The 15,329-nt window shown below is 42.8% G+C and overlaps 1 protein-coding gene across 1 annotated transcript in view; it reads left to right on the forward strand.

Moving 5' to 3' along the window:
• Window positions 1–2,585: 2,585 nt before the first annotated feature.
• nectin1b (nectin cell adhesion molecule 1b) overlaps window positions 2,586–15,329 on the forward strand; it is a gene marked incomplete at its 3' end in the record, with an annotated part of 166,085 nt that continues 153,341 nt past the window's right edge. Inside the window, exon 1 of the mRNA XM_079246288.1 lies at window positions 2,586–2,711. Coding sequence (XP_079102414.1) covers window positions 2,660–2,711 — 52 coding nt within the window. The 5' untranslated portion in view covers window positions 2,586–2,659. The remainder of the gene's footprint in view (window positions 2,712–15,329) is intronic.

Genomic DNA, 15,329 nt, shown 5'->3' on the forward strand with positions numbered 1-15,329 from the left:
GAAGAAGAGGATTTTATGTTCCCCTCATCACATTCGAATTCTCCAGGTTCATTTGATTTACTTCCCATCTCTCCGTCCAACCAGCCCGATGCCGCTGCCACCTTTCAAGGTTTTTGATGGAAAGCGATTATCTTCCAAATGATAAAATTCAGCAAAAAAAGACATTTTTTAATACTTGCTGTACATTTTATTTATAACTGGAAGATACTCGGCTATCTTGTGTCCATTTTCTGCATGTGCCCTGTCGATGGACAATAATGCATTTGGGCTGCAAACGACGTTCTGCTGATGTGATTATGTTTGTTTAAACCCTTTCTTTAGAAGAAGTGTGCAGAATTTCAAGCGGCAGCATCTTCGCCACAAAACAAAACATCAAGCCTTGAGTATGTTTGCATACCTGCAGTGTGAATGCACACACACACATGGTGTTGTCATGTTTAACTGGGCTGCAGGTATGTTCATGTAATGCCATTTGTCATGGTGTGTCCCACTGTTTACAGTGGGATTTCTGTTAGCCGATGACTGAAACCATCTTGCTCGGTCCTCTTTCATCATGCCTGGTTATTTTCCTCTGTAGTTCAGAAGATGATCCTGCAATTTTGATTCCTGATGATGCTCAAGGGCATGATTTTGACCACCCAAACAGCACAAAGCAACTCTGCAATATAAAATATGTTATTTCTGGTGCACTTATCAGAAGAACCAATGTCCACAAGAGGGAAGTGTTATCACATTCATCCTCCCATTGATTTGGCTCCCTACCTTCACAGGCATGATCCTGTTTGGATGCTTCAGGAAGTGAGCGATGAGCTGGCTAACGAGCAGGTATGAAGGAAGAAAATGTGGGTGCTGGGTATATTTAGTCACCGATGGCTCAAGAGGTAAAATATATCTGCTCCCATACGCACACACTCATGAGTCATTTTTCTGGCAGAAAAGATCATCATTAAAAAGAAGTCATCCTCCAGAGTCACTTCCTGAGGCTTTAATCTGACAAACATTACATCACTGCAGATTTATGTATGGATAACTACATGTGTCATAATTTAGCGCTCACATATATTTATTAGACTTGTGGTTTACATGAGCTCTGCAGTTGCTGCAGAGTCCACCGGTGGGATCTGCGGTTGTTTCCTGTCCTTTAAAAAAAAACAAAACAATGTGTTCTTGTCAATACTTGTAATAAATAGGACATGATTGGTGAAGCTCTGGTTTAAATGTGAACCAACCATCTGGTGGTGAAGGAATGTTGTCAAGATGTGGAATGTTGAACTATGACCTCTAATGTCAAATCATGCGATGAAATGAGTGAAGTTCAGCTTTTTAGAAAAACTAACTGGCAATAATTTAAATGCAACAAAGATGTATTTTTATGTCCTTAACCTGGATGTAAATACTTTATACTACAGTACCAAAATGGATCATGTTTTATTTTGAATGCTGCAGGATTAGCCTTAAAATTTAACCAACAATTTCATGTTTTGGTTTGGACTGACACATCTTTTCCTTAATGAAACAAAGAAATGAAATTTCCAAACTTCCGGTTATTACACAGTAATAAGTTTCTCAGCACTATTTCCCTCAGCAGGGCTGAGCAGGCTGTGCTGTTGTTCTCCAGCACACACTTCCTCACACATGCTTGTCGGACTCATCTCTATCTTCTTAAAAGTATTCTTCCTGCACATTTCTTCCACCCTGACAGCCAAACGGGGCATTTCGGAGTTGTGTGAGATGAAAAGTTTGGGACCCCTGCAGGGGATCCCGTACAATGCTGCTGAACACCAGCGCAGGACAATCCAGGCTCCTCCCCCTGCACAACGTCACCCGATCTGGATCTCTCTCACAGCGTCAGCGATAGTCAGCAGCAGCACGTCGTGGTGGCAGATCGGCGGGGCGGTGCGCGCGACGCGATCCTTCACCAGAACAACAAGCAGAGAAACGAGACGCTTCAGCTTTTCTTTAGAGACTTCCAGCAACTTCATCTGCGGGCTGTGCTGGTTTTGTCCCACTGGCTGCAGGCAGGAGGGATCGGGAAGTTGCGGAACTAAAACAGGGACGGTGCCAAGAACTCATCTGTTCGGTGCGTCGTCGCTTCTGCAGAGCGAGACGTTGCCTTGGAGGAACTCTCCCAAGTGTTGGAAACTTCCCAGCTCAGCATCGATCGAGGACCTCCCGCCCACTTTACCTCTGATCATAATACTGGAAGGGGGAGAGAGAGGGAGAGAGAGCGAGTTGAGCAGCCGCAGCGGTGGATGGAGCAACAAAGGCTGGATGGTTCAGCTGAAAGAGCCCTTCTGATGACAACTCTGCTCTCATTTCTCTCATCAGAGTTTTTCTAAACCACTTCGACAACTCTGCAGCTGCTTGGATCTCGTTCCGGGGACCCAGCCAGGTTCTGCTTAGTGCAAAGTCTCCGCGAGCTAGGAAAGGGGGGGGGGGGGGAGGGGGAGGGGGGGGGATTGATGCTTTGGCACGGAGCAGCGCGCGCACCGCCGATCCTCTAGTTTTGCGAAAGTCTCCTTCTGCTCTGTCAGGGAGGTAGACTAGTGTGGACCGAAGTGGGATTTGCAGAAGTTGCATGCGTGGTCTTTGTGGTCTCCAGTGAACCCTGTCCATCCGTTCTCAGGTTATCAGACAAAACCCGAGTAGTTGAGGTGCCATGGCGGTGTGTGTGGGGATTTGGGCGCTCCTGTTTGCGCTGCACATTCAAGGTAAGCCGCAGTCAAATACAGCTTTGAGCAGGGAATCTGTCCTATTCTCTCATGACCTCCCTGTTCTGAGTGTGTTTGCAGTGACAGACTAACAGAATGGATGAAGATGCAGGCTGATCTGATCGCATCATGTGTGTCTGTGTGTGTGTGTGTGTGTGTGTTGTTTTTGCGACAGAATGTCTGAAAGCGTAAGAGAAAAACTGGAGAGGTGTTTTGTTGCGTAGAATCCAAGCCATTTTAAAACAGCTGCAGAATACTTATTTGGCTGCCAGATAATGAACTTACCCAGGCAGCAGGCAGATGGCGATATATGCGAGTCATGCAGGCCAACAGCCTCCAAGTTTCCCAATAATTCATTGTAATGGCAACTCGGAGACACACAGAGCTGTGGAATGATAACTGAAACATGTAATCCTCAGATCCTGTCTACTGGTTAAACTGTAACATCTCTCCTTTAACTCTGAAACCTTTTCTGCTTGCATTGTTTTATTACTCTGTAATGTGATGATTCAGATGATGCCATTCTTCTCTTGGCCACTCTGACACCTCTTCTTTGGAAAGGGAGTGTATGTCTCTGGGTTGTTGGGAGACCCTGGTGGGTTGGTGACCAGCTGAAAGGGGTGATATTTTGATACCGATCATCCTGACATTAAAGCTTTCCAGTCTGAGCCTAGATATTTAAACGCATCCCCAACACATTCTTGTGTGCGTTGGTTATATTGACAACCTGTAATTGGGAAACAAAACAAACTCACAACTGGTGCTTGCTTGGGGGTCCATTTTGCTGAAGGGCCTTTTAGGGATCAGCTGAAGGTTTACATGATTGTTGACATCTTGGACTGGTAAGTTGTGTCTGGAGCCTCCATTTAAGCAAAATGGAGGAGGGTCAAGTGCGGTCAAGAATTATCAGATGATGTTTTTGATGGCTGGTGCCGGCCTCGTTTTCTCTGACAGGCTGCAGCTTGTTTGTTCCATGTAATACTTTGTTGGTTTTACTTTCAGGTCCCCATTTCAGTATGATAAATGTTCACAAGTGTTTTTTTTCCATTTTCAGGTTTCCTTTTTTTGCCTTCTTTTGAGCTTGAGAACAATCGAGATGTCGACCTTGTTGGCAGCGAGGCTCCTTGTGGGGTCATGTGTTTAAGACTGATTGAATTCTTTGATCAAAAGCCCTGTCTGATTTACATTGAGATGATCCCTTTGCTTGCGGAGAAGATCAGGATTAGCCGGTTCCCTCGGGATTCACAGTGGAAATCTTTTGAAGTTGTTCAATGAAGGGTGTGGAAAATGTCACAAAAACTGCACTTCAAGCTTTCTGGAAACGTCTTATTCCTGCAGAGAAGGGCGTGTTGTTCAAGCATAATTGCACATTGTATGAATTTGTCTTGATTTAAAAACCAGTGACTACAAAATGAGCGTGTTCAGACATTTTCCTGAAGAGCGACAGGCATTGATTTTTTTTAGCCTAAGCTGTTGTTTGGACCCACTTTGACATGCAAAAACAAGAATTTGGTCTTTCACCCTGAGGTTAAAGGGCGTTGCCATAAATGCCCACTCCTCTTTGATGGTCTAATTGATATACAACATGTTCCAGGCTCTTCCCTCATCACAGAAACACAAACAAGAAGGAAAGGCTCTGACAAATGCAAGTAACTGCAAAAAGCCCTGTTGCACTGATCCACAAGGGAAAACCATTTGTGCTTGTCATGGTAATAACCATTTGTGGAAAACGCAACAGTGGCAAATTCATAAACACAAATATTCAGAGCTGCTTGCCAAATAGATTATCAAATAAAAAGAACATTGAGAATAATGGATCTGTGAACAATAACAGCAGCTCTGCTCCTGCGTTCTTATATTCACACTCAGCCTCCTGTATTCCAGACTCGTATTTAATTGAGTGTGAATTGAGTTAGCGACCAGGTGGTTGTTTATGGCTTGGCTGCATCGGCTGCTGCTGTACCAGCCCATATAGATATCACTCTGAGTGGTGGCGCAGGAAGATTTTCCAGCTTTAATTCCTCATTTTGGTTGGATTTAACATTTAGGAGATGCACTGTGAATCTCGGACGTGCTGGTATTTCAGCGTTGGAAACGATGTGGCGGTGTCTGGAGTAACTTGGCAGGCTGCAGGCGGACCCCCGTCGTTAGTTTCTGTCTGGCATTTCACACGAGCTCCTCTTTAAGATGTTTTAAGCTGTACAACGAAGCTGTATTACTTGTTATATCACTGACCTTAAACTGTTTATTTCTGATTCTCACGAGGGGTCCCCGGAGACGCACAAGTCACAAATGATGTTTTCTTGTTTGTTTCTTTCTTTGTTTACAGCTTTATTGTTCCAAAGATTGATAATTACTCTGACAGCTAACTACCTGACTTCCGTGCACTCCCTTGTCACCGAAGCCTGACACACAACACTTAATTTCGACTTGTGACAGATGGTTGTTTTACAGTTTCATTTAAAGCCCTTTTGTGTTTGGAAATGTCATGCACTACAGTTGGATTGATTGATTGTGGAGTCGGGGGGGGGGGCTTCGAGGAGAGTTGCGAGCACATGTGTGTGCTGGAGGAAATGTTTGGTCATGAGCTCTGAAACAGGTAGAGATGTGTTTCACCTCATGCAAAGAAATGACAGATGAAAGGAGGAACCATTGGGTGTCATAGGAAGATGTTGGCACCAGAACCGTCAGGGGAGGGATGGTTTCCCTGTTCTCATAAACATATTTCCTCGGTTTCTTTCTTTTGATTAAAGAACATCTTCAGATGTTCAGATGAGTTCAGGGCCATCGTGTTTGATTCATATCATTTTCACGCTTATCACATCGTTCAAGGACTTCTCACATTTTATGGAGAAGAGTGTAAAACCTTGGAAGGAACCACTCCAGAACCAAAATGCTTTATTATGAAAGCAGCTTGGACCATAACCTTGCTGGGAAAATGCCCTCCCTTTCCTCACACACATACGCAGATCAACAAAGCCACTACATGAGGGCTTTACAGCAACCACCCTATTTCCATGTAGCTGTCAACAGGATACTGTTGCTGACACTCTGGTCGCATTCTGATTTGACATTTTCAGTTGCTGGAGGTGTTCCTACAGAGGAGCGTGATGACACCAGCTGCATTTACAGTAGGAGTGTCACAGTTCTCCAAATCCTCGATTTGAGTTTAGGGTCACCATTCGATTGGATTCATGACATTTTTCTCTTTTTCTTACAGCACAGAGACCTGTGACGTTTTTAGACTCATGTTGTGTATGATCCTTTGTTTTCATTAACTTTTGTACAGTAAATCTCAGGTCGTTGATCCTCTCTTTCATTTAAATGCTCAAGATCATGACGTAATTTTGATCGATTACAATGAAACATCGAAATCGTGACAGCCTAGTTTACAGGGAACCTTTTTGTTCCGACTCAACGTCGGTGTGAATAAAAATGTGTCATGTAAACACCTCAGCTTCTCTGATCGGCTTTGATCTGAAGGATTTTTCTGTTTCATCAAAAGAGGTGCTTGGAACCTTTTGACAATCTGACCATGTACACACTTATTGTAGTGACTTCTGTGCATGCGTTATCCACATGGCGGTTACGCGACATGATGAGTTTGAGGGAAGACTTGGGAAATGGACTGCGGCGGATTCAGTGGTTTTGTTGAAAACTGAAAGAGCTGATGATAATGGAGCATCTTCATGGCCAAAAAAGCTCAAAATAAGGAAATGAAAACAACTTCTTTGCCTCCTTTTTCCAAATTCCTATGCAAACACACAACTGATGGGATGAATTTGTTACAAGTTCATGTAAACATGTCAGTTAGAATCTCAGTCAGATAGGTTTCAGTCAGATTATTGAAATGTTTGTCCATATTAATGTTGTTAAGACAGGAAAATGCAAATGTTTTGTTGAGTTTCAGCCTCTCGTTCACAATGTAACAGAGTTTGAGATGGGAGGGGAGTTTGGTTTCGAAGGGGCCTCTGGGTGAAATTTCCTTGAAATTCCCACAAACAGCATGACAACAGCGATGGTGGACGTCTTTATTCTGTTTCATTTTAGGTTATTTGATCTTTTGGAGCAAAACCAGCTTCTCATGCAGTATTTATGCCGTCAGCAAAGATGCATACATTACACGCGCCAGATAATCAATGCGCCTCTATACAAGCGGAGGGTTACCACAAGATGCCTCTGGGTAAGACCTGGGAGAACAAGCGCTGTGTCTTTCGGCCTGATGAAGACATAGTAGGGGTTTCCTTCTGCAAAGGGGTTGCTTTCATCCACTGTTGGTTTGGAAACTCAAGCCAGATGATTTGTCGTTGCGATGGGAGCTGTCATCTCTACCCAGCACAAGTCTCATCAGTCCAAACCAACTGGGCATGCTCAGTATTGTCACGGATGGCGAGTGGATGTCAAGTTTCTTAATTGCAGCACAAGTTGCGTGTGTGTGTGGACGCACTTGCATTTGTTTTTTGTTTTGTCCTCTCGTTGGCTCAAGCGTTTTCATTAATTTGTCACCCGCCTGTTTGTCGTGGAGGAAACACACTTCTGGCCCTTGAAACATTGTAATTAACACTTTCACTTTGTTAATTTTCCCTCTCTTTCAGAGAAAACTGTAATTGTTGCTCCGTGGCATTTTGCATTACATGTGAATGGCAGTTGTGATATAATGAAATGGAGAGTGTCAGTATGGGATTGTTGGACCTTGAGTCTGGATGCAAATTGCTTTGATCCTCGGCCCTTTGGGGAGTCTCCCTCTGGTCCCTGCTGAGGTGATGGATGGGTGAGAGCGCTGCGAGTCCTGGGAGACTAGTTTGAGGGGAGCTGACAGGAGATTAAGCTTAGTTTTTTTTTTTGTTTTTTTTTGCTGTAGGAACTAATGGAGGCACTTGGCCACTCAAACTTCATCTGGCGTAGCATTTAGCTCATTGTGGTTCTGCTGTCAGCTGTTTTAGCAAATCCTCCTCAAACTACTGCATCAAAAGTCTTAAAAGTCTACATTCCTTTTTGTGTCTGCAGTGACTGGAGAAAGGAAGTTTCTCATCATTCATTTCTGGAGTATTTTTCTCTTTTTTTGTTTGTCTTTTCCCTTAACCATGTCAGTCAAGCTTTCTTTGTAAGTTCATGATGCACATCTCCGAGTGTTTCTGCATAAAGTCTGTGTTTTGGGGAGTTTGTTCATTCATGTTGTGACCGCCATAAGGGCATTGGTAAGAATGCACGTAGGAGATGTTTCAGAGGTCTTCTTTATTGTTAAACTTCAGCTCACAATGGTTGTCCTGGTATTGAGTGTGGTTCTGTAACATAGACAAGTAACATATCTGAATTATAATGTCATAAATACAAATAAACAAGAATGACAGAAAAAACAGAATTAGTAAGGAGCTACCGCAAGGCTGTCGGCATTAGCGTACTTCTAGCAAGTACAAACTATCCAACTAACAGATATTAGCACATGTGCATGTTTCAGACCATTACTCCCTCTTTTTTTTAATTGACTCACACGCACAACCATGAGCTCGGCTCCACACATGAAACTAAACACTTAACAATCTCAACCAAACTTAAAACAGAACTTGTGATTGGCTACTTTAGCTGTCAGTCTAAAAGTGTTCAAACAGACATTTGGTTCTTCGTCCCAGTCTGCATGTCACAAAACAGATGAATGAAACGTGACAGGAAGAGTGTAAGAAACTGAAATTTTGTGTGTTGCTTGCATGCAGAGAAGATTGCACCATTTGTATGAAAGGCAGGGTGGATATTAGATTTACTTTCCCAGTTGTTTGGAGTCTGTTGCATTTATGCCATTTAGGGACAAAAACAACTTTGAGAAGGCCTTGAGTGGGAAGTGTGCAGCTCATGTGAGCGTCTATCTGATGATGAAACGTTCCGGATCAGGCTATTTTAAGAGCTAGAAAGCTTTAGTCAGATATCAGAAGTAATGTTTGTTGCTGATGTTGGTCATCTAAGGTTACAAGACAACCAGTTTGGCCTGAACATGCAATTCTGTATCATACGCAAGCTTTTCTTTTGGTTCTTTATTTGTTTGTTGACAGTCGTGTCGAAAAGACCTCCTCTCCTGCTTCTTTTCTGTCCTCACATCACATCAGCATCTTACTATTTCAGGAATGAGCATGCCTTTATCAGCCAGCCACAGCTGCCATTTTCTGCTTGGAATCATTGAAATTCTTCTCTGTTTGGACTCAAATCAAAGTATCAGCAAAGTAGGGGAAAGAAAATCAATAATAAGGCTGAAATCTAGCCCTGAGCTTTTCTGATTTGGCTTTAATCTGTCGAGTTGCTTTCTTACTTAGCCGATTCTTGTCGAGGGATTAAATGGTTAAACTTGTGCTCATGAGAGCGAGAACGGGAATGACAAACTTGTCTTGTTCCATATTTTCCCATCCATTAGTCAGTCTCTCAAGCATCTTAAAATAGTAACTATGTTTTTGTGAGATGCAAATTTCAGATCAAAAAGTGAATAATTTCCCATGTTGGAAAGATCCTGACCGTCATCTTGGTTCAGCTTGGAGTGTCTCTGCAGTGTTTCTCCCTCAGTGCTCAGTTACTATAGTTACTGTTCAGTCCTTTTGGTTTAAAGCTAATTTATTTCATTATAACAGCTGCATCCATTTTGTTATTTTTTTCTCCAAGCTTCCACGCAAACAGAATGCAACCTTCTCTGCATCATTTTCATGTTTTTTTTCCCTGTATTTTCTGCTTCACTGGTTTAAAAGCAGAAACCAAATGGGTAAACCATGCTTTGCTCATTGTGTCTGAGTGTACAACTAGGGCAGTCATTCATGAGCTGATTGAGGATTGGGAGAGCGGATAATTCCTGGCCTTCCCAGTAAGGCTGTACGCCTTTAAAATACAGCAGATCTGATCAGTGGAGCTCCCACCCCCCCCTATGTGACTGCCTGAACAAGTCAATTTCCAACAGGCAGCTGGGCTGATGTGCCTCCATTAAGGAGAAAAGAAGAACAGGAAAGCAGTTTGTGAACAACACGCTGAGTCCAAGTGTAAAGGGGAAATGATTCCCATAAGGTCATGGTAGCTAAATTTTGAGCAGTACCACAGGAAAACCGCCAATTAGTGTCACGGGAAACATGTCCTCTTAAATTGACTCGATCAGTTGGGAGGTTTTGTGTGCATCTTGGTCAGCTGTGCTTTCCAAGCGATTCTGGGACCAGTCTCGTGACCAGATGAGGTGGACTCATTGCAAAACCTGATGAACTAAGGGATGCTGTTGCCATGTTCTCTGTTGCTTGTCTCAGGTGAATATTGTGCTGACTTGTGCAGTCTGTTGAGGAGAACTGGCCTGCAGCTCTCTGCCTCCACTGTCTCGGGTCAAATTGATAAATCAGTCCAGTTGGCTGGCAGTCGACCAGAAGGGGTCATAAATAAACTATAAGATAAAATTTTCTTCCTAAAAACAAACAGCTTTTTTTTTTGTCATCCTTTGCTCCGATAATTTCATAATTGAATCCCATAAACTGTAAGGTATTAAACCAGTAACATACTGCTTGCAAAGATGGCTCTTTACTATTATTTTACAATGAATCTGGTTTATTTTAACATGAGGAAAAAGACCAGAATGGTGACTAAAACATTAGACAGTGACATGATATTGTCCTACTACTGCTTTGTGATGTGTCTAGCAGTGTTTAATTCGGTACCAGCATTAAAATGACTTAAATTATTGTTGGAAGCATTACTTGTTATTGATGCAGTGCATGGAGCGGCATGGCAGAGGCTAAGTCCGCCCCGCACCCACTGCACTCATTGTGTCAGAGCTTCGCTAATCTAACATGACAGTAAATAAAACCTGAGCAACTGAACTGTAAACACAATGGAAAAAACAAAGAGCAACTCTGTTACAGAAAATCCATGCCAATTTCAGATCTTTTAAGCTTTATTCATTTGTGTGTGTGTGTGTGTGTGTGTGTGTGTGTGTGTGTGTGTGTGTGTGCGTGCGTCAGAATAAACAGTTTCATGCTGATAAATTACGGTTGTCTACTGTAATTTCTGAACTGAAGGGATTAATTGTTAATTTAGATGTGAAGCACGGATACTTAAATGGAAACTATAATGGCCGTAAAACTCTGCTATTAATCCACTGTAAATTTACAGCACTTCATTCGTGCACGACTGCTGCAGCCGATCTTTCACTGGAAGGTGTGTTTATGTGAAATTCACCATCGTAGTGCTGTAAACATGTCAGAAAGAGCTGTTTTCTCTCCGTGTCTTTGGAGACATCTCGTGGCTTCTCCGTACTTTAAACAAATCAAGTAGAAGATCTTAATTTGTTACCTGAAGCATTTGACTTTAATTGTTCCAAAATGTTTGTGCAAACTATTTCCATCTTGTGAGTGAAGACATCCATGTTACCCTGAAAAATCCTATCTATCAGCAGCATTACATGCCCTCCAGCTCAGCCGCTGCGCAGCCAGCCACTCAGAAATCCCCCCAGGGGTCAGGCTGAAATGGAATTAGAACTTGCAGAAGATGTTCAAATTAAATAAAGTATTGAACTTTTTTCAGTTTTAGCAGCTGTTTCAATCCACCGTTACGGAATCGTACTGAAATTCCTTCACGGTGACAAAGCTGTCAGGCTTTCATCAGGCTTGGAGCTGATCTGCTGCTCCAACTTTCATTTTTCTTCTCTTTTTTTTCTTTTTTTTTTGATAAACTTTGCCATTCAACACCCCCCACCCCACCCCTTCACTTATCTTTCTTCTCCCCTGTCTTCTCTCACCAGTTTCCTTGCTCTCCCTTTGAGAGCTGTGCATGCTGAGTGTTGGCTTGGTTAGCACTTGATACAAAAGGGGGTTTGTTTCATGAAATGTTTCCCTTTTTAATGAGTGATGGTGTTCGCTCATTTAATATTCCGCACCCATATCTCTCCGGGAGCTGACTGTGCTTCAAAGCAACAGCGTGGTTGTAAATGGGAGTGGGTGAAGGGGGTGCAGCAACAGCGGTGGTGCTTGAATGAAGGCGGAGGTGGGGAAAAAGGGGGGGTCGGCTGCTTAGAAAACACAAACACAGGTTTATTTATTCTCCCTGACATATAGCTAAGCTCCCAGTGTGCCGTGGCTTGGTGCAAAGCTCCTTAGTGCCCTCGTCCTGCGCAGACCGACGAGCAAAATATACCCGATAACGGGTCAACCCATATTTCTGTCAGCATGTATCGCTCCCCCCTCTGTGATCAACTTTATAGACAACTGCCCAATACGAAAGCATGGCAGTTGTTTACCCTTTACATTACATAACAGCTGACATCAGGTTTCTCAGGGTTTGTGATTGCTAGCAAGATTGAGGTCAACATGAAAAAGTGGTAGAAATTCTTCACGTTGGCAGCTTTTTTCATGTGTGTGCATGTGAGCTTTGCTTGAAGTGAAATGACTAACAGTTTTGCATTCTTTGTGGTTTTTTCCTTTGGCACAGAAAAATGCGTGTTAAGGAAAATAATATATGTAACTACTGATTCTCTAGTTTTAGGCCAGAAAAACCTCCACTCTGTTGTTGCTTTGTTTGCAAAAAGTCAGGTGCACCGGATCACTTCCTTCTTCCTGGATATCCGCTCTTTTTTCTCTGCTGGTTTAGTAGGAAATGCAGCTATCAGTGTGTAGAAATGTGTGTTAAAGCCAGGACTTGGTAGGTGAGTAATCTAACAAATAGCCCCACCTCTCAGTTCATGACAGATTAGAAACAGGAGAGTTTAAAGACATGTTCAGATGTAGTAAAATCCAGAACAGATGGAACAAAGTGTCTGTAAAATGAACGAGTTCATGGAGCAGTCTGGACAAAAACCCTGAAGAACAAATGGGCTAAATCCATTTATTAAATAAATCTATGAGTTAAAAGTTTTCTGTTTTGTTGTGATAGAATAAAGTGAAAGGTATCGCGGCAGGTCGTAGCTGTATTAGCCACATTTTTTTAAATCCTTGTGTTTTATGATCATGTTTTGCAGGAAATTGCTGTACAGAAGTAAACCAATTCGTGTTCGATTTTTCTTCTTTCTGATGCTTTTCATTCTTGTAATTGGATTATCTTTTGTTTTTGTTTTTTTGTTGTTTAGTCTTAAGAATGAGTGAGAAAAAAAAGTAAACAGTGAAGAAAAGGGGCTGCGTTTAGCTCTTCATATGGAGCTGTAGCAGACCGTCTGCATCGCTTCTGCTCCTGCTCAAACTCCTGGCTGGGATGCATCAAAGTGAAGCTGTGGACTGAGTGGTGCTCAGTCTGTCTTTACTCATCTTCAAGCAGTATCACATATACAGTACAACACGTAAAGAACAAGATGTGAACAGGGACCTTAAGCTCTCTCTCTTTTCATAACCAACATTTATTGAGCAAAGGGACTCGTAAATACGAGGTGCCCACATGCCCTCTGCACTTGTCTTCTACGTCAGTAAATACGCCCATAATTCTGCTGCGGCTTCCGTGCTGCTTTATTGCAGGGTCTGTCTGTCTGGCATGCAGATCACCCAAACAGGACTGATCTACAAAACATTTAAACAAGGAGACACTTTTTGCTGTTGCAGCAAATACAAGGCAATCACTTGTTTTAACCAGTAGAATATTCATACAGAGTGAAGTAATCCTGAAGTAAAAAAAAACTGAAATAAATGACCAAACAAAAGTAAAGCATGCATTACTGCAGTTTCATGCACTACATTTAGGTTTTTAGAGTGCATGCAGTGTAAAATGAGGGTTTCAGTCAAGAGGAGATAGTCATGGATTACTTCTGAAGGAAAAAAAGAGAAATCAGGTCATAGTCAATCTTATTCTTATTGCAGCTCACATTGACATTTTGTCTGGGTTACTTTTTTGCCATCCCCCCCGAAGGTAAATACCTCCAATGCAGAATAGCTGCATTTGAAATGCCTGCTGTACCCCCCACCAACCTATCCTCTTCCTCACTTTACATCTTCCAGCTGAATAATTTCTGCCAGGCATTTCCACATGGGAGCTCCCACTCTGGCAGCACACGTCTTCCTTGGCTGTGGGATTGCAAGTGGAATTAACCAGTGGGGAATCTGCAGAGGACTTTGATACCAGTATAGGAATCACAAGGGACCATTTTGTAGTTCCCAACTATCAGCAGTTCAGCCGTGAAGAAGCCAAAAGTCACAGCAGGCCAGAGAGACAGAAGGTTGAGGATTTCAATGCTTCCCCATCCTTCTACCCACATTCTGAACGCATGACGTTACAGCATTTATGCGACAATAACTTGTGCAGATATAAGTGGCCATAAGAGCTCCCACACACTGACCCCGCGCCCTGAAATGGTACATTTCCCTGCCTTTGTCGGACTCCAGTTTCTTCCTCCACTTTCACATAGAGCACAAGTAAATATTTATTTCAGATGGGAGCAGATGTGGAGGCTTGCAATTGTTCCTAACACTCTGTACTTTCTTTGTCAGCATTATGACGCTGAAAATAGAAGCAACAGAGGAGCAAATGTGAGAGTCAGAAACTTGATATAAATGCTGTTTAATGCAGCACCAGAACTTCTGAAATACCTTTCCTCTTACTGCCTGAAGACTCGGGTCCCTGAGGTGTCAGGGTATCAACTGCTCTGCTGAATAGGTTTAAGGACTCTGCTTTCCTTTGTAAGTTATGAGAAAAAATTGTGGAAGAAGAAGAAAAAAACAGGCTACATGTTAAGAGGAAAAAGAGAACTAGAGAATTGAGATTTACATGCAGACCCGGCGGGGGATGGGAGTCAGCAACGAGTCATGCTGTTTCTGAGTAAGGCTGTGTTCCAGGGGTGATTCTGCTTCGCCTCGAAAAAGTGTTCTTGGCTGAAGTTCTGTTCAGGCACATCGGGGCCTGCTCGCTGGAAGAAAAGGCTTGTGCAAATAAAAGTTCATTCAATCTTTTCCAGCTCATTAGCTCTTTTTTGTTTCTTTGCGGGAAGCCAGCAAACTCCCCCAAACCAACTCTCTTTCTCTATTAAAGCTATCTTCAAACAAATGCATTGCTCATTACATAATTATAAGAACGCTATTACAAATACAATCTGAAAATTAAATTAAAGCTCTGTAATGTGCTGAAAATCACATTGCCCGTTAGATTATTTTAATTAACTCTTAACCCTTAATTTGAGTCATGAAGCTCAGTTAGACCTTCTACGTCAAATTGAGATTAAATGGAAGGATATATTCCGACCGACTGCTCAATACATGATGAAAGTAGTGGAAACTGATTGGATTTGCCCCGTATTGCCAAGGGTGTGTTTCATCCCTGCTGTTTGGGAAATTTGGTTATGGTGGGATTCATGCTCCAGTGATTGTCTATGTTATATTTAAGATTGAAGGGTTCGTCCCACTGATTTGCTTGAGTTTTCCTGGAGGAAGTTTATTTTCTGAGTAGATTCCGGGTCGGTTTGTTGTGCGCTCTGCGCCCCAGTCTTCTCCAACACTTCCTTTCATTCACACACTGCTGATGCTTTGTGACTGGCGTGGCGTTTGTATTTGTTTTCGCTGGGAAGACCCGAGGAAGGCGTGCACTGATGCATAAAGACGCGCCCGTGTGCGTGCACAAATGCACACGACTATGCGCAAGCTTGAGGCAGAAGCAGCTTCACGTTGCCGGCCCTGCTCCCGCCCCCCCCCCTCCGATCCT

This window comes from Telmatherina bonti, assembly GCF_933228915.1.
Source record: "Telmatherina bonti genome assembly, chromosome: 9".
In the NCBI taxonomy this organism is placed as follows: domain Eukaryota; kingdom Metazoa; phylum Chordata; class Actinopteri; order Atheriniformes; family Telmatherinidae; genus Telmatherina; species Telmatherina bonti.